At 36.2% G+C, this 20,468-nt stretch overlaps 1 protein-coding gene across 7 annotated transcripts in view; it reads right to left on the reverse strand.

Annotated features, from left to right (window-relative positions):
• The window catches only part of LOC121327841 (probable ubiquitin carboxyl-terminal hydrolase FAF-X), a 70,809-nt gene that overhangs the window by 37,614 nt on the left and 12,727 nt on the right, over positions 1 to 20,468 (reverse strand). For all 7 annotated transcript variants that reach the window (XM_041272097.1, XM_041272096.1, XM_041272095.1 and 4 more), the window contains exons 2-13: positions 11,586 to 11,839; positions 9,628 to 9,773; positions 9,235 to 9,314; positions 4,663 to 4,775; positions 4,153 to 4,371; positions 3,344 to 3,459; positions 2,882 to 3,133; positions 2,648 to 2,786; positions 1,987 to 2,139; positions 1,019 to 1,123; positions 471 to 677; positions 1 to 117 (exon numbers count right to left, since the gene is read on the reverse strand). The exon at positions 1 to 117 is cut by the window's left edge and continues 20 nt beyond it. In XM_041272097.1, the coding sequence (XP_041128031.1) occupies positions 1 to 117; positions 471 to 677; positions 1,019 to 1,123; positions 1,987 to 2,139; positions 2,648 to 2,786; positions 2,882 to 3,133; positions 3,344 to 3,459; positions 4,153 to 4,371; positions 4,663 to 4,775; positions 9,235 to 9,314; positions 9,628 to 9,773; positions 11,586 to 11,681 (1,743 nt within the window). In that variant the 5' untranslated portion in view covers positions 11,682 to 11,839. The remainder of the gene's footprint in view (positions 118 to 470; positions 678 to 1,018; positions 1,124 to 1,986; positions 2,140 to 2,647; positions 2,787 to 2,881; positions 3,134 to 3,343; positions 3,460 to 4,152; positions 4,372 to 4,662; positions 4,776 to 9,234; positions 9,315 to 9,627; positions 9,774 to 11,585; positions 11,840 to 20,468) is intronic.

Genomic DNA, 20,468 nt, shown 5'->3' on the forward strand with positions numbered 1-20,468 from the left:
TCCAAATAAGCTACAAATTTCTCGGATTTGCTTCAGTGCTGGAATGACCCATTTGTCATTGGTACGGAGCTCTTCTATGAAGCGATCTATCCACTGAATCTTCTGTGTGTCTCTGTCCTGTGATCACAAGGAATAGAAACATAGATATGGTTAAACAAATTACTATTTTAAAACAACAAACAATTGTCACTGGAAACTGAAAAAATGTTGTGAACATCCTACAAATTTGCCTTAATAGTCTTATTCCAGTTCTGACAAGTAAATATATTGGTCATTCTGTACAGTGTAAATCATTCTCTGTTTTAACATCATTAAACACACTGATCCTATTCCACATATACACAATACAATCCTTCAGTCTACTAATGCTAAAAAAGTAAATCATACAATAAGTTTCAAATGCAGGTTTTTGCGTTTACCCCATCTGTTAAATCATGTAAATGCAAAATATTCATTTTGTGTCCACTGACCTGTGAACAGCTGTAATCCAGTATTTTAATATGAGCACTGAGAGCCTGGTCCATGATATCAACAGGTACATCATCACTGTGTGCCAAATTCCACAGGAGATTTAACACCTTATGAGCCATGACCCCATCTTTGTCATCCTCCGCAAGGCGACGTATCAACTCCAACAGCTTCTCTCGCTGCTTTTTACTCGCATTTGTCCAACTTGTCTTTAAGGTTTAAAATGTAAAAATAAAAGTTGTATTTAGGTATTTGTTGTAAAATCCATTTAGCTCATCGCTGTAGCATCTTGTGGCACCAATTACTAGAGCAAATCCCAGTGCTACATTAAATAAAATAAAGCGCACTTGTTTTATCTTTTCTCTGTGGTTATCTTGTGCGATGACTTGTGTTGTCTGCAAAGAATGTAATTAACTACAGTAGTTAAACATATCCCACAACGATGTGACAATTTTAGCAGTGGGAAAGCTGTGCCATATATATGTATATTATTATGAACTGATACACATGTGTACAAAAACAGGAGAAAAAAAAAAGGAGAGAAACTTACTTTGAAACAATCAAAGAGATGGTCAAGCTGCTCAGGAGAAAAATCCCATGCTAGCTTTGCAAGGAGATCGTGTACGTTCTTGACAATAGCTTCATGTTTACCTGCCTGTAGCAGAAAGTGGGAGAAAAGATAAACTCAAAAGTAGTGGTAAGGAAATTAATGTATTGCAGTAATTCAAGGCCAAAAGTAAGTAAACAAATGGTTTTCGTTTATCCAAAGATGAACTTGAAAGGAATGAATTGCGCCAGCTGTTTTAAATATTGTTATCTAGATGGTTACAGTAACAGAAAAATCACCTGATCACACGCAACATCTGGATCATTTATGCCTTCTAAAACTACTGTAGGCATTATTAGATGACAATATGTTTCCCTCAAGGCATCTGTCTTTAGGATTCCTACAATTCTGTTCACGCACCTCTATTTCACCGACTCAGAATTTCCAAGTAATTCCCTTTAACATTTGAGGTATTAATTACAAGAGAAGGAACTGTTAACAGATAAGCTGCGTAACCTGTCATTTTTACGGATTAAAAATAAAAAATACGCACTAAATTTTAATGAAATGCGTAAACATATGCATAGCACTTTTTCTGCACAGCTTGTCTGCCTCCCCTCACCCCTCCCCTAAAACTTCCGCTAACAACTACATCTCCCAGAATACAATGACTTCATACTAAAACTGTACACAAAAAAAAAAAAAACAACCTAACAAACATTATCCAATCTAGCCCGGTTGTCTTTGTAGCCAATTAAAAGGGAATGAGACCTGTTTAAGGAAATTACATAGAAAATCGGCACGCAGATTGTAGTGGACAATTTTGTGGAAAAACAATATAGGTGCTAGAATCTAAAGGGTTACAAAAATAAAACATACAACTGACAACTAGGAAGAAAACAAAACCAGTAAAGAAAAATAAAGCAATAAAACGAGAAGCCATTATATTATACTAGCCCCCTATCTGTTACCTGTGCTGCCCAGATATTGTCAAGATCTTGAAGAGTCAGAGCTTTTTCTTTGATGACAAACCGGAGGATTTTTTCCAGCTTCTCCACATACTGAGGCTGATGGAGACTGTCTCGCAGTACAATGGACAGGATGTTGTTTTGCTGGATCCATTCCTGCAAAAACAAATAAACTAAAAACTCAGCAGACTTAGGCACTCAACACCACAGATCACTTTTCACTACTATCCCTGCACTGTAATTGGGAGTGACATTTCACAAGCACACAAACTTTTCATGTTAACATTACACAGGTAAACAAAAAAGCTCATGGAATATATTATGTTTTGACGGTAAAGAAACATGCTAATGCCAGTAAACATTTCTGGGAACATTAATGATACTGACATGACATCAGTAACAGATTCAGCCATTATCACTGTTACTAATTATCCTCCCCCCTCCCCATTTTACTTGCAATTTTAAGGTGTGGAACTCTTAACTGTGGCCCTAACCACATTTTGGAGGTAGGCTGCAAATCGAATAACCCAATTTCAGTTTATCTAATTGCACAATCAGTTGTTGTTTATTGTTAGGAGAATGACGACCGTAAACCACATGATACTTCCATTTGTTTTAACTGGAAGGAGAAACATTGTTTATATACTTAAACTGCTGTACTTACAGCCATCCGCTCTGCTGTTAACCACTCCTCCTCTTCAGGATTGCCATGCCGATGTGTATAATATGAAACACTGGATATGACCTTATTAACTTCATTTAGTGCATTCATTTTACCATTAAAAGAAGAAATTTGTAATAACCTGTTAAAATAGGAAAAAAATACAAAATCATATGGGTGATGTATAAATGTAGACTATGCAGTATATTTATTAATTATAAGGCAGCCTTTTCTTACCTAAGAATCATTTTTAACCTAAAAATTTCTAAGTTTTTCACTGTTTCTTCTTGACCTGGTACCCGTGAAGCTAAGTTCTTCAAAGACTTGATTATCATAGACAAAGCATCGTTTTTGGCTTCATTCTTTGCTTCCTTTTTCAACTCCTCATCTGTAAGGTTTTCTAGAAACTGTGGAACCATTTCTATCACTGGTAGGAAGTACTTCTTCACCGTGTGCAGTGTTAAAAATTCGTAACATTGCCCAAACGGTCTGAAACAAAGACAAAATCAATTAGATACTAAATCAGGTGACCTATGTGGTTTTTAAAGTGTGAAAAACATCTACACAAAATAAATAATATCCTCTAGCACATGAAACGCTGTTGACATGATTTATAAATTTATTTAATTAACGACTGTACTTGGGCAGCAAATTGACACTGAAAACAAGTAAATAAAATGTGTTAATCCTTAAACTTACTTGATGAGGGCTGCAATTATCTGCACATTCAGTGCTTGGCCGCTCATAAAGCGATCGTGCAAGATCTGAAACCCGTTTAATGTGCCAAACTTGTTTATTAGATCCACTAACCAGCCCTGAAACAAAAACAGTTAAACATGTTTCTTATGAAAACAGAAATACAATTATTCAAAAGAAGCCACACAAGTTAGGATTAAAAGAATACAAAACTATTATTTTTAAATACACAGTAAGCACTTTTCAGTTTTATCCATTATTGTGTAAATAGTCACAGAATTGTACCTTGTCACAAATTTTATCCAACTTTTTTTCTTCCAATGACATACAAAAAGATGTTCTAATCTAACGTTACAGCATATGTTTCCTTGTCAATTTGTATTTTTTTTTTTTTTTTTTACTTCCTCTATAACAATTAGGGGTGGGCACAAATATCGTGTTTTAGAACACTTCGATATTATCCATATCCAATTCGTGTTTTAGAACAACACTTCGATATTATCGATATCCAATTTTCATATCGTTGTCCACCCCTAATAACAATATATTTTTTAAAATCTTAAAGGCTTTAACATTTATTCTTTCTTGTTCTTTAATTTCTTGTAAAACAGTATACAACACATTGGCCAGCTTGGAACTCAATACAAAACAATGAGTAATATGGAAACTCTACAGATATTGTAGCTCAACTACATAGAGTATATTATTTCTACACACACAAACTCCTATTTTAAAAGTGTACCAGTTTTGGTCTGGATCAGATAAAATAAAAATAGCTCAGGTTCCACACCATCTCCACAAAACCAATCTACCTTTGGTGACCGTGGATCAGGTGGACGGGCAAAAAGCTCATCTTCTGCTAACTGCACTCCAGCCGGCACTGTCTCTGACGGACGTGTACCATTATAGATATGGAACTTGCAGTGAGGATTTAAAGCCATAGCAAGAAGTTCAAGAAGAGGAAACCAGTCCTGGGAGAGCTTGGCCACACAAAGTTCTACCAGGCGATGAGTGTTGTTTATAATACACCTCTGTCAAAGGGGGAAATCAGATCACAGTTAGCTTACACAAAATGTGTAGTAAGACACTATGTTAAGGTGTCATCCTCTACAATATTCCTTTCGTCTCTATAATGCTTGCTGAAACCTCATTCACATCAGCCATTCCTTCAGCTTCACACTAACAGACAAAACGTTACTTTTCCCGCATGTACAACCCATGTTTCTTGCAAGCTGAAGAATCTCAAATTAACATCAAGTGTCAAGAGATGAAGCTCAGATCTGCCCTGAAAACTGACAAAGTATATAAAAGGCTATACTCACATGAATTTCAAACTTCCAGCCACTCACAGCTTCATCCGTAAGGATTTTTGTAAAGGAAATTGTCAATCCATCTCGAAAAAATCTCTGACACGCTTCACATTTTACATCAAGTCCTTTGAGGTGAAAAAGAAATAATTCATGACGTATAACCATCACAAAATTAACTGAATATTTAACAATGGATATAAAAGACTTATAGGTGATTTAACAAACATTTTTAATAATTTAGAATAAACTCCATTAAAAACCCACGATCATAACACTCCTGAACATTATTTGACTAGAAGTATGCGGTTTAAAAACTATACAATATGTACTTATACTAAAAGGGTTACCATAGCAAGTGCTCATGAAACAGTACAAACATACATCCCTGCTATGGTTGTAAATACAAAACACAGCTATCACCACGATGACCTACATCAAACTCATGTACCATAAAAACCATTGAATAAGTCGATTTTCTAGGCATTTTTGCAGTGCCCTTAAAAGGGGGAAGCAACTAATACACCAGTGCAATGTATGCTCCGGGGTGTGTAATATTAAACTACTGTACCAGAGCCACAGTGGGATTACTACAGCCACGGTTATGGCTCACACAAACTTAACTGTCAACGACCCGATTTATTTGTTCAGGATCTACGCCATTCGGGTCATGTTGCTAGGTAGAAAAACAAAACCACTGTTCTAATTAGTCATTTTGAATGTTAAAATGCAAGCTTTCAGACTCTTGACTGACATCCTCTCAAACGTCACAGCTATACTGCTTCACTTAGTTTTAACACAACAGCTGTCAGTCTCTATGAATTTCCTTATTCCCAACCTCCCAAGCCATTGATTTGTCAACATTTAAACTGAACCCGCCCCTGGGATCGGTACCAAATAGCTATTGGTTAGAAACCAAGTAGTAAACTAAGTGCTCCGTTCGCTGTAACTGCAATGCTATAATGCAGGTGACTGAGACTGGATAAAGTAGGCCAGTAAGGAAAAATAAAAAAAAAATGAACCAATGTAGAAAACATTTGTTTGAATGGAGTACTTTGAATGACTTTAATACATACTGTAACTTGTTCTATATGTCATTGCAACACAGTGGTACACTTGTAAAGTATGTGTATGGTTATGGTTCTGCTTAACAAAACACAATATATTATATTGTGTTTATATTTGAATATATTTGTTCAGCTGGAAATTGACTGCAATTGTACTGCACTGTATGCAACACTGAAATGTTTTGTTTACTGGTTATTAAACAGTGCACTGTTTAGTTTGTTGGTTTTTTGTTGGTTTTTTTGCTTTTTAATTGATGAAGCAGTGCTGTTTAGGCTAATACTTTTCTTTTAAATTTGAATGAATACAATGAATTTGTAAAAGCCAATGCAGCGGAAACTACTGTCTAAGTATGGCTTTTGGAAAAAAATGTTCAGTAAAGCAAACAAGATATGTTCTTGAACTTGTTTGGGTACTTGATAAGCTAAAATAAAGAGATAACTGATGTTTCTGGACAGCTTCAAATACTCCAATTACAAGGAATCTCTTAATTCTTATATATAACAAAATAACACAGAAATACTTTGTGAAGCAGACATTTTATAACTAGGACAGATGTTTTACATACAGGGTTCTCTCACAAGTGCTCGTGATCAAGGAAAGAAAAAATGAAATACTATTGTGGAAGCTGAATCAAGTGGGTACTTCAAGAAATAGATTGAAGGTCTTGCTTGGATCAATAACCAAATGAGCATTATGGGCCAAATGGACCTCCTCTTGTTTGTAGCATTTATTGTTCTTAAAGTCACATACAACATAATAAAACATGTAAACACAGAGTATAAATGCTAAACTAGACTAGTCTGATTGATTCATCTACATTTTTTTTTAATGAACACAGTAATGCGTTACATTAGGGAATACACACAAACGTATTTCTCTATTTTAAACACTGCAGTCATTTTTATAGTTTTAGATATTTTGAAAATCACCACCTGAACTAATTTTATTCAATTACTTTAGCGGATACTTTTTTTTTTTTTTTTTAATTTCTGGCAAAGAACTGCTTCGATAGTACTAAAAACGCTGCTAACATACGCAATCAAATTGTGAAAAATTCAAAGTTATGCATTACATTTAATGCTACACTTCTTAAAAAAAAAAAAAAAATGGGCCACTAATGTAGGTGCCTTCCTCTTAGATGTTACAAGGACATATTTATGTTTAAGCATATTCAAGCCAAATGACTCCATCAAAACAATATCCCAGTACACCTTAAATAAGAACATATGACATTTTACTCGCAAGAGGCCATGTAGCCCATTGTGCTCGTTCGGTTGTTAAATCTTGCAAATAAAGTAAATTAGACAAAACACCACCACTCTAGCTACTATAATAGACTAAGTGCTTTTTATTGCGTTCATGCAGAACCTGCAGCCATCTGCATTGGCAGACTTTTGCAGCGTGACTCGGAAATTTCTAAAGGTCCCACTCAGGTAAAGCGTCACATTGATCCTGTAGGGAAACTGATATGCTAGCAATGAAGTAAAAATGAATAAAATATAGATTACCACAAAAATCCAAAGAATATAAAAACATTGCTAACATTTGTGACATGCGGTACAGTTTTAATGACACATCTGTAAAAGCATATTTTTGCAGCTTGTAGGAAACACACTTTAATAATGAAAGAAACACACATCAATGAACTCCCTTTTGATAAGCTTCTAGCACATTCCTGTTTTTTGTTATCTTTGCTGTGCCTTTTTAAAAAGGTAATACGCATTGGGGATTCACTTAAACTTAATACCCCTTTTCCACCTGCACACTCGAGCCATGTTGCACTCGAGCCTTGCAACATATCTGAATCTGGCTCGGGGCCCAAGCAGGCTGTGGGCAGCGTTACTGCATTTCGTCATTACGCTCTAGTGTCAACCCAAGAGAAAGTGACAACCCCCAGGACCACAACTGCTACATGTTTCCTAACTCCTTACCTTTACGCCGTGGGAAACACCACACATCTGACTAAATTACAAAATAAAATAACTCCCTCTTTATAATGCTATAGTGAAGCAAATGTAACTTTCAGTGAATTAACCATGCATAAAGCACCATGTAATCAACGCTATCTTTACAAAAAAATAAAAAAAGGTAAAATTCCCACTCATGGATCATTTTAATTAGCAGTTTTAAAACTATAAATAGCCTGGATAAACAGCAGTTCGGAGTTCTGTTCGAAGTGACAGACAACCAAATCAAGTGCGAGGAGGAGAGCGGGTCGGGAGAGGGGAAGAGGGAATGGGCTCGCCCCAGGTTCAGCTATCAGAGCAAGGATGAAGCATCTTGTCTCCAGGAGAAAGCCGCAGTTCCTCTTGCAGCAAAAAAGTAAATACATTAGGAAAGAGGACCACATAACAGGCCTAATATTTATTTAGTTAAATAAAAAAAAATGAATGCTGAATAAGATGTCTTATGAAGTGCCAGCTTTTCTTCAGTTCAGATATTGTATCAAAAGGGAGAAACAGAAGCTAGACTGAGATGTTGTCTATAGTTTGAGCACTAGTACTGTATTTACTGTAGAAATATTTCATGAAACCCTGGTACAGGGAATTGGGGGACATGCTGTATGAGCGTTATAACAGAGAGCTTTATAGAGATAGAGCACTATATAGATATTGGGGCTGGCACTATTGATCAATGCATATAAAAAAAAAAAAATTAAAAAAAAGAAAATGTTAAACCACACGTCGTTTCACTTTATAGAGACATAATTCAATTACGTATACCTGTAATACGGTCCCTAGTCTTTGCTTCCTTTGTTTAGGTAAGTATTTCAACACCCCCAACACACATTTTCAGTACTTTTCACCAATAAAAAAATAAATAAATCCATGAAAAAAGTATTTAAGTAAATTAATTAATTCTTTTTTTGCAGTCTGAGACATTTAATTTAATCGACTCAGCACATTCATTATGTGTGATGTCTCTCAGCTCGGCTCTCCTTTCTCTAGTGTAAAAGCAACTCCAGCTACCCGAGCATTACCAGGCTGGCTCGGGTGTGCAGGTGGAAAAGGGGTATTAAAAGAACTGAAGAAACTAGAGTAAAAGACAAAAATAAACTTTGGCAAAGAGATTGGGTTGCGGATCTGAAAGAGGTTTCAATAAATTGGTGCCGTTTCCTCCCTTGTTTTTCAATTCTTTAAAGCACTTGAGACATGTTGGCTGTCCGACTTCAACCAGATTGCCAAGTTCATTTGGCTGAAATCCAAAACGGCTCCACACCAAGCTTCTCTATCCGGCATTCACCATTAATGCTGCAGTAATTTAATTTTCCCAGAACGCACAATGTAGTATGGTAGTTGGTCACTTCCGCTAAGCGGAAATGAGTAAGCTTTGTTCATATTTTTTTTTTTTTTTTTTTTTTAAAGCACACAATTAGAGTTTTGTTTTCAAAGCTCAAAAAGTTAAATCACCTATTTTTGCAAACACTTGGGGGGGGAACAAATCTCGTTTCCCCACAAAATGCAAAAAAAAAAAAACCTGTGCATATTAACTTACAAAAATGTACCTTATTTTACTCACCTTTTTTACCAAGATCTATAGCAGCTTCAAGAAGAACTTCTAATTCACCTTTTGGCAAAACTGGTACAACCCATCGGGGTCTGAAACAAAGCATTAAAGGAATTTGATACTAGAGCAATGTCCACCCCAAGGTTAATAACAGGACGATTTAAAAGCTCTGGTTCATAGTTCCACAATGACATGCCACAATAGAAAATCCAGACCATGGCATTAATTCCATAATCATCCTGTACTTGATAACAGATGAAAAATTGGACAGACAATTAGAATTGCAAGGTAAAATTTATGAAGAACTGAAAAAAAACAAAAAAAACAAATACAGACCACACCTTTTGTTTTAAACATTAAAATACAAAACTTTCCAGTGTGAATGCGAGTAGTAGGTCTACAAACCGGTTTATCATGTCATCCAGCTTGGCCAGGTCGGTGTGAGGGAAGGCAGGCTCCTCCTCCTCAAGTTGAGGAGGTCCATCTCCCTGCCCCTGCTCGTCCGGGGGGCTGACTGGGGAGTTCTCATTCGATGAGTTAGGAGAGGACGCCTGCAAATGCACACAAACATGATAAAATATATACTCAGCACTACAGAATCTCTTTCTAAACCAGACAAAACAAGTTAGCTTTCCTCTGAGATTATTGTATAGAACTCTCAAAAACCATTACCAAAACACTTTTTTCCCCCCCTGTGGTTATCTACAACAGAAAGTGTGTTCAAATAACCTTTTGTAACAAACGTCCAAATGTGCTTACTGCTGGAAAGATATTGCCTTTATTAAAGTCAGAGACCATATATTATATACAAGTAGATCACCATGATACACCATGGTGGGGCAACACAAATACATCTCTATGCAAACAAAAGCAGCAAATTAAAATAAATACTGAAGCATTAGACACTGAACATACAGCTTATCCCCCTTTTATGATTACTAAGGGACATCCTAAACAATACCCTTGTGCTACTTCAACAGATAATAAGACTGGGAATGGTACAGCTCCACATCAAAAGCAGCACAAACCTAGGAGCAGCTGTATGGAATAGAAAGTCAGCAAAAACGTGGGAACTGTGAGGGAGTGAAATTACGTCTCCTGTTTGGCCAACCTAAATAGTCTGCTTGCTTTTCACTTGTCTGCACAATATGTTGAATCAGTCAATGCATTTCATTTTCCCCATGCAGCATCTGACAGGAACCTTTGCTACTGCAGTATGTTTAGTCCAAAGCCTAGGTGGTCTTGCTTTCAGACAACAATTTCGACTAGGACTGCACTAGGTGCAGGCAACCTTTCAAAATAATGTTGTTCTCTGCAGTATTATAGCAGCATGTTACAGAGAAGTGGTTTCCACAAATCTGACAAATTCACTCGGCACACCACTCAGTCACACAAAGAACTTCCCATACTTAACCATCAAAATATTATCAAATTAATCTGTGTTAGCTGGTTTTCCTGCCACTTGACAACAGATATTCTGATATTTGTTCTCACTATTCTGGAGCCAGTCTTCTTTTGTCTGTACCTGTGCCAATGTGTTTGCACCAACTTTACACTTGTTAGTTGTACTGGTTAGTAAAATAGGTTGTATTTCAGCAACAACAAAAACAAATGCATGAATTATCAAGTTTTCTAGTCTGATTTCACACTAAAACTGAATACTACGTGACAAGCAGAATTTTCAGGTTTTTTTTTTTTTTTTTTTTTTTTTTTTTTTTTACTACAGGATCTGATTTGAATACTGGGGGGATAAAGTATAACAAATAAAAACACAATTCCCCCCAATGAACAATTAACACTTTCAATTTAACAGTTGTATACCATTTGCCATTAAAATTATTAGGTTTTACTGATAAATACTTCGCCAGAAAGGAACTGGACAGGCCCAAGAGAAGTTTGAAAATGTATTAACTGCTGCTTGTTGACTCTCCATTACCTTTTAAATGACTTACTTCCCTGAGCTGTGGAAATGAAAGGTTTTGCATTGAAGTTGGCACCAGCTATTTTATTGTTCAATATCCACAAATGGACTTTACCTACAAAAACACTGGATAGAAAAATAAAGCCAATACTTCAAACTGTTGGGTTCGAAAACCAAAAAGTCAAAGTGACAGGCGCCATTAAAAGTTGCCAGTTTCCATAACACTGCTAATAAAAGATACAACTGACAGCAGTTTGAATATGAAAAACAGAGAGAGGAAAAGCTCACGTAAATAAATAAACAAATAAATCTCATAAAAAAATGGAATGGCCCAAACTACTTTGCTACAGAAGTATAATTTCCTTCACTCTGGTGGGAAACAATCATACTAAAATACTGTGTTTGTATCAAAGAAATGAGAATTCAACTGCTGGACCCTTACCTGGTTTTGTGGGAGAGGGGGCTGGGACTGCCCGTCTGGAGCCTGGCCCTGGCTGTCATTCCCTCCGACGGGAGAGCCACGGGTCGTGGCTGTCATACTCGACACAGAGCAGATCTTTGCAATTTTGTCCACTTATGTTGTTGTCGTAAGAGAAGAAATTATTGCCCCCTCAGCAATAATGGAAAACCAGCATACGTCTGTATAAGAAAACACCACCTCAAGCACAGGATGTTTTGCAGAGACCATTGCATAACCTTAAACAAAAGAGACGAGGCAAAATTATTTCTAAAACAGAAAAAAAAAAAACATGACGACATTGCATCAGAGGAATACATCATTTATACAGAATCAGTATGGCTCCTTTTCCACAAAGGAAAATGTGCCTTTAAAAGCTCTTCAATTGCTGGGGCTCTGGTACTATATGTGGGTTAGAAAAAAACATCCACACTGAATTACTATTCTACCTTCAAATATTAATGTTATAAACTGTAACAATTCCTTAATGTGTAAAATATTTTATACGCTTGCTCCAGCCATGTCACAGGTTTCATTGGCAAAACAGAACTGTAAAACTTTGCTTTAAGAGATTTCCATGACATTTCATAAACACCTTGTAAAACTCTTTATTGATGCAATTAGTGTGCAAAGCAAGCCTATATCTTAGACATGGAAGAAAATTACAATCTTAGAAAAACAAGTATTTTATATTTTGCTTGTGAACAATGTAGGCTATATTTCTTAAATCACGAAAAAGGGTGCAACAGCCTGAAATCTTCACAAATAATACGAAGAAAATAAATTGACTATTTACTAATTTCCAGATTTATGTATGCTTACATACTTGGAGAAACTGAATTCTGTGCAATATTTATTTATTTTTTTTAACTGTACCTTCCTGACTCATAAATATTTAATTTTGCCTGTAAATTTATATGCGTGAATGCATGACAAAACACCGAAGGTTGAAATCTAGCTTTGATTTAATGGCAAGCAAATTCATCTTTGAACAAAGGCCTAATAGTTTAATCATGAAAAGGCTTCCATTCATGTGTGGACTAAAAAGTATTTCAATGCTTACAACCCACCCCCTTCAAATAAAGATGTTGAGCCACTTCAACATCCCAACGGTCTGGAATCATAGGTGGGAAATGTCAGTATTTCAATCAAACAAACATCCTAACTTCCTTATTGAACACTACTGTGTGTTCCACAACATATTAGACTCTCATTAATGCACTAAGATAAATTCTTAAGTGGTCATTTAAAAATGTATCTGACACAATTTCAGCTATGCAAGACCTATTTCCACAGTCAGATTTTTCTGAAAGAATATTCTGAATGTCTCCAACCCTACCATAAGTAATAAAAGAAAGTTCGACAGAAATAAAATTAATGGATTTTCAAAGTTCATTCTATGCCACAATTTGAAGCAAAATAAAAAGTGGAGAAGACTATAAAAATAACTGAAGGAGGAGTTTGATGCAAAACAATAAGGATGTTGACCATATTTTTCATATGCCATTCATTTACCCTAATTATGTGATGTCCAATTGCTAAATTAATCCAGCATTGCATTGTAGAATACATACACTGCTGCAATTCTCCATTTTCAACTTTACTGTGTTAATTTTACTAAAATTACAATGCCATTTCATTTAGGTTTTTTCTTAAAACACAACCATTGACAGCGAGATGATATTGGAAATGAACACCCTGTTTGTCAACAATTAGAGCGTTCACATAAACATAATTCCGGTATTTTGGAATTTAGTTCTGAAAAGTAATTCCACCTAGAATATACAAATAGTATTCTGAAAACGAATAATGTATATGTCACGTAAACACACTGTTCATTACATATTCTGATAGTGTACTGCACATGTGCAAACTTTAACATCATTCCCACGCACATGATTATTAAAGCAACTATATCCATTAGTGGTGCAATCGGCACCCTACTTTCATATTCTATTATCGTATAGATATTTATCAACAATAACCGATACATTGTATTTTGCATGCATCAAAATAAAGAACAAACTTTTTTTTAAACAGAAGATCCAATAACTAAAAACACAGTTCTGCATAACAGTTAAAAAAAAGACAACTTATATTCAGATTAGAACACTGATTATAAAAAAAAAGAATACAAAATGAGCAAACGGAAAAGAACACGTATGCCTTAGTTTTACTGCAGACTGAACCGAGCCCTGTCTGTTCCCATACAAGTCGCTACTGCGTAGGTGCAAATGCTCTACGTTTTCCAAAAAATTAAACCCATGTACGCAGTTGAATTTATCGGAAGTTTAACTGGATTATCTATTTCAAGTCATGTAAACACAGAAGTGTCATTTGCAGAAAACCAATTTTCTGATTCAGTTTTATGAATACATTAGTTTTCTGAAAACTTGATCTCATGAAAACATACTGAATGATATTTAAATTAGTTGGTTTGCTAACTGCAAATGAAGTTAGTTGGACCTATAGCAGAGGACTTGGTACGGTACCAGGAAGTAGCAAAAGCAGCTTTTCATCTACAGTGGGTGTATCTGCATTCCAAATTGAAGTATACAATTAGAATCAAAAGATATTCCACCGAGTACAGTATGTATCAGTGATAATTTTCCTAATTATAAAACCTTGGATAGCACTCCTTTAACAAACCCACTGAACACTTGCTGGAAAACCAAAATAAAAACATACTGCATGTCCTTGTCTACACAGATCAGTTAACAAGTGCTGCAAGAGTAATAGCATGTGGATGGGGTCTAAGATCAGATTCCCCTGCAATCTCACTGCCTCATTCACATATGCTTCCAGTGTAATTCAGTTCAGAGAGGGCAAAGAAAACAGAAGCTGCTTGGCCCAGAACAAAGGAACATCAGCCAAGAAACAGCAGCACACCAGGAAACTTGCACGTTATTGTTGTGCAGTTCACTTAATTATCAGATCAGACCTTGGGGGGAACAATCAGTATCATTTTGCTATAGCCTTTGTCTAGTGAAATTTACAGTTCCATTTTATTTATTAGTTAACAAATCTTAATTTGCGGCGAGGATCAATTCATTGTAAAAAAAAATTTTGTGTGTGTGCATGTGCCCCCTTAACTTCAAAGCACCGATCTTTTCATTATCTGAAACTGACTCGTTCCAAAGCTCGATGTCATTAAGGAATTAAGTTATGCGAAGAATAATGCTTTAATAAATACTTGTTTAAAAAAAAAAAACACACACACACACACAATACAGGCATATGTTATTGTCCATTTTATTTGGGTCATTCGTAAGGATACCTATATTAAAATGTACCATAAGACAAACATTTGATACAAAGAGTGGAATTGTTTTGGCCCATATTAATTCTAATCGTATGTCAAATTGGGTATTCTCCTTGCGTTTCCTCATTTTGGTATGCAGGAGGCAGAAAGAATTCAATTGATTTACACAAATTTTAATTAACTTTGTGAAATCATGTGTAACACAGAAAAAAACAAACAAAAATGCAAACAACAACACCCAAGTAACTTTCATGATTCAGTTTAACTGTTACAGTAAAGGCCTGTTCTGACTTATTAAATCTGCAACAGTTAACTATTATTAAAGATCCCATGGGCTGGTCACTACTACACAAGGAGCTATTATGAATTGAAAACTTTACACATCATCTTATAAAATGACAGCTATCAGTTTAAAAATGCTTTAAAACAGAAAAAAATAAATGGTACAGCATTTAGTGGGAGAAAGGATTAATGTAGGCTACTTGTAAAAGCAGCAATGGGATCCACTAGGAAGAGATTGTATGAGAGATTTGTCATTGATGCAATATATAAAATAAAGGGTCACAATATAGAAGATAAAGAGGTTGCTTTAAGAGGGAGTCAATCCACGCCAACTCAACCAGAAAAGGGTTGTTTTGTTGCCTGACCGTTTCAGATTTTGAGAGAAAAAATTCACCTGGGGTTTTCGGGCCCACCAAGTTCATAAATGCTAATTACAATTTCCCCTTCGAGCGGTGACCTGGCAAAGGTCAACCTAAAGTGAAAAATCGCCCTGGGCTCAACTTAGATGCTACTATCATGTGTAGCACCTCATTTGACTCGTAATGAATAGAGCTTTCGAGAAAAATACCAGGAGCACCTAACTCGCTTTTGGCAAGTTGCCTAACAAAGGGGAAGTGACGAGTTTTATTCGAGCTTCAACCTTTACCCTTTTTTACAGGTCCTAAAATGTTAGTATTGCTGTAAGAACCTTATGGACCACTCTTCGAAATTCTGTGACATATGACTATTTCTACCAAGTTTAGGCTGAAGTATTGACGTGGGGGGAGAGGGGTTGGGGTGCTCCACAAAAAGTCACCTGAAGATATTTCTGGATAGTTATTGATGAGATCTACAAGAATCAACCAGATTTGGGATTTTTGAAGTTGCACTTGTCATGCATTCGAGCATTGCTTATGGTCACTTTGGTAAGGCTAAAGTACCACAGCCTACCAAAATAGCGTTCTTCAATTTTGCATTGTCCGGGGTTAGACCTGAAGTAAAAAGTGGCAGGATGTGCTTCCAGTGGCACTAGCTTAGAGCTGAGGGGTTATGAACTTGCATGTGGAACTTAGATTTCCTTCTTACAGTGACATTTGAAGCTACCAGGGTAATGGGTTGGGCTGAAGTTCTAATAAAACTCACCACTTACATGTCATTAAGCAACTTGCCAGAAGCGAGTTAGGTGCTCCTGGTATTTTTTTCCTGAAAGCCCTATTCATTACGAGCCAAACAAGGTGCTACACATGATGGTAGCATCTAAGTTGAGCCCAGGGTGATTTTTCAGGTCAGGATCACTTTTCACTTTCCATTGACCTTTGTCAGGTCACAGCTCGAAGGGTAAATGAAAAATAAATAAATAAAATAAAACAAAACTTTACATTTCTGACCTCAGCGGGCCTGAAAACCCCCATGTGAATTTTTCTAGCAAAAACAGACGGTCGGCCAACAGCTCTGGTTCAACTGGTATGAAATGACCCAAGAAGAATCATTTGTGCTTTACACAGATGGCTGAAACTTCATCATCATTAGCCCGAAAGATACAGGAAAATGTGTTTCAGTTTAGACTACACCATTCAACACCATTACAAGACTGATACTGTTGCAATATACTTATCCAAATTTAATCTGGTTAATATTGATACACTTTACATCAAAAATATTCTATTAAACCGATTCTCTATGGGGACCTCTTTCAAGCTGCTCGCAAAGGTTTGTGAGATATAGCTCGGGAGAAGATATTCTATTGAGTGACAATGGAGTGGTGTCGGATGTATCTGCTTTGAGCTCATTTTAAATCTGTTTAAAAATATTTAAAAAAAAAAAAAACTCGAAGTCTACAAAAAATACACTTTTCTGAATGTTGTACCAGAGATTGCTCCTGCACAGAAAACAGAGATGACCGTTTCACAGTACAGAGTAGACCTGTGCAATTCTAAAACTGATTTAATGGTATTAGCTGTCAGTTTTTAGTTGAACCATTTATTCTAATTTCACTTTGATAATTTACTACTGTAACACCTATAAATATAAAAAATATATAAGTTAATAAAACAAGCATGACTGAAGTAAAGGAGTTGAGAATCTTGCCTCAGACTCCTCCATTCCATTGCTCTACTGATCCACCTATCCACACTTCAAGTCATAAAAAAAGATACAACCTCAATTATGCATTTAAGAAAAGATGTATGGAGGCTGATTGTGGCCATCTGCTGTCACACATAGCACTTCAGTTATGTGCTGCTTCTCATTTCCACTTGTGATTACACGCACCTGTTTTTCTCCCTTTTTGTTAATTATGGTATTTGTTAACAAGTTCTGGGTCTGATCAGCATTTCTGATCTGTCCAAGCTGGTCCTGTTTTTTTAGAACTGAGCCCAATAACAAAACGCTGACGTTGCAAAAGCTTTTCTGCATTCCTCAGGAAGATAATGCTGTTTCTTTGAAAATGGCTGCCTCCATGTCATGGATGATTCGAGATCGGGCAGTGACATTTTTGTTATTCTTTTCTAGGCAGTCAGTCACGTTGCTGTTTGTGTACTTGGGCAGTTTATTTAATACACGCATCAGTCTACTGCACTCCAATTTAAGACGCAGGCCATTTTTGAGAAGAAAAAATTGGTTTAAAAAGTGCGTCTTAAATTTTAAAATAGACAGACTGACAAATGCATCCTCATAACCTAGATTCTGATAATCTCAATATCTAATAAAGGCTTTCGGGACACAGGTACCCACATCCTTTATGCACACATGATTTGTCGGGACTCAGTTGCCCGAGTCCCCAGGACATGCATCTGTCAGTCTGACATGGGCAGCCCCACACTTTTTTTTTTTTTTTTTTTTTTTTTTAATTTATGGGGATCGGAGCAGACTGAAGGACTACACCGAGGTGCGCCCCTTTCACATGAACCTTGTGAGGTTGCATGTTTTGCTGAAATAAATTTGAGACTTTCGTGCAGACTGCTTCCCAAGCATAAACAAGCAACAGTGTTTAAAAGATGTTAGCAGCTTCTGACAAAGAAATTGCTCAGTCAGAGAAGTTTCATGGATTTTGTTCGCTGTCTATTTGGATGCACTTTAGTTACAATACTGCGAAGTTTAAGTCTACTGATCGCTTGTTAATTCTTGGCAGAATTGATGGTTGTTCTGATATTGGTTACCAGTATTTATTTTTTTGTTCAAATTACAGTAACTTAGGTTTTAAAAATGAGCTCCCCTCGAGTTCACTTAGATTTTAATTCTGTTCATAGTTAAGAAATTTAACGAAAGCAGGACTTCCTACTTTCCTAGAGCTCAGTGCTCTCGCACAGGGCAGAGCGTGCACAGTTTGCAATATTGAATAAGCTAGATAGCTAGTTATTTAGCTGGTTAGTTGAACACAGCAGAAAAATAAGTCTTAATTGGTGACAAATTAAATGAGACCAAATGTATTCCAATTTAGGAATTTAAAAAACCCTTTGCCATTTTTGCTTTCTTGTTCTCTACGTGTTTACGACTGACAATAGTATCTAATAGTATTGACTCGTACATGATCAATCGAATAACAGCAAAATTTGCAAAACAGTATCCCACCATCCTCGCATAGATAATCAGAAAATGTTTTAATTCTGTCTTTTGCTGAAAAATTGCTTTTTATTTCTTTGTTGTTGCCATGTTGAGTTTCAGCAAAAACACAGAGTGAATTCACATGGTGAATTAACGCAACCAGGCTGGGTGTAGTGCAAAAAAAGAAATAATAAACCACAGAAACTGGAGTTGCGATCAGAAAACACAACACTGCAAAATTCCATTCCCAAAATGCCTAATTCCACGATCACGAAACATCAGTAGCCCTAATGCTGTGGAAAGTCCATAAATATAAAAAACATGACATCTGACCTTTAATTTTTGAGTACATCTTGGCAGTCAGACAAAAGATATTTAGGTCAAGTGTGTCAGAATGCTGTGAGGTGCACTTTAATGTAAATGATTAACACTTGTTAGAAAATATGGTGTTTTAATAAGGCATTTCTATTTGATTTGCCGCTATGCTTTGTCCAAGTGTTTTCTTTTTCTTCTATTAGAATTGTGTAAGTACCCAATGTAAAGGCAAGCTTGTGGAAAGTTACCGATAAGGACACATTTCTTATGCAAGTATAATATATGGAGGTTGTCGGTGTCTCGTATCCTCTCGGTGTCTTGAGAAGATATGAAGCCATGCTGCAGAAAGAGTTACAAAAAGAAAGAACTGTTAAAGAATGATGTAACCACAGGTTAGGTATAAAAAGGATTATTTAAAAAGATCTTTGCTGGACCAAAGAAAGAACAAAATTTCCCACCATGGCAATGAATGCCCTTTTCATATCACATGCAAATATTGAAGTTTAATAAAGCACTAGTATTAAACTGACTAACTGCTGTATTAACCAAAACATTGGGTTATTCCACAAAATAAAAAGACACGTCAACAGAGGTTGCGTTAACGCAAAATTTTGCATCCTAGATGCAAAATAAATCCATCGGATGGAAAAATTGTTCATCTGCATCTCAGCCATCTACTTCTGTCTACGAGTACTACAGTGACCAAAGCAGCTGCAAGCAGTAATGCACAAAAACGCAAACTAAAAATACGTTCTTATAAATTTTGAACCGGAGATCCGTGGCTTGTTAACGAGAAGGCAAGATGTACTGTGTGTGAAAGAGCTGCTGGGCAAAACAAAACAACCAACCAAAAAAAGTATGTACAGTTTTTCAAGAATCTTTGCTTAAAGACATAGCAATGCTGTTGCTAATATTGGAACGCAGAAAAATATTAACCTTTTGTAGTCCTATGTCAGACCAGGTCCGACATTACGATTTTCCCTTTCCAGTCCGATGTCTGACCCTGTCTGATATCAAAAAGACGTAATGCACAGGTCTCTAGTCGTTTTTTCTCTGGAAAAAAAACGAGAAAACCATTCAATGACCGAATGAAGCAGAAAAAATAAAAAAATTTAAAAAAAGGGGTGTGTCAGCAATAAAGCTAGCAGCTGCACCACAGAGATAAGATGGACACAAACAAAAGAGACAGCTGCTTCCACATCCAGCGCTCAAAGAATATCAGACATTTGCAGAGCTTTTTGAGATGTCATAGTAATAAAATAATGACTTGGATCGCATTATTGAGGAGTTTGGTGATAAAACGAGTGATCAGAACAGCATTCATCAGTATGCACGTCTATAAAGAGGTATGTGAAAAATACAGCGAACAAGGGGAGGGGCTTGGCTGAGAAATGCAGTATCGATGTCATTTTGCCATGCAATGTGTTTTAAACCTGTTTTACTCTGGGGGAAAAAAAAACAAAAAAAAAAACCTTAAAAACAGTGTG

The sequence above is a fragment of the Polyodon spathula genome, chromosome 15, assembly GCF_017654505.1.
Source record: "Polyodon spathula isolate WHYD16114869_AA chromosome 15, ASM1765450v1, whole genome shotgun sequence".
Lineage (NCBI taxonomy): Eukaryota > Metazoa > Chordata > Actinopteri > Acipenseriformes > Polyodontidae > Polyodon > Polyodon spathula.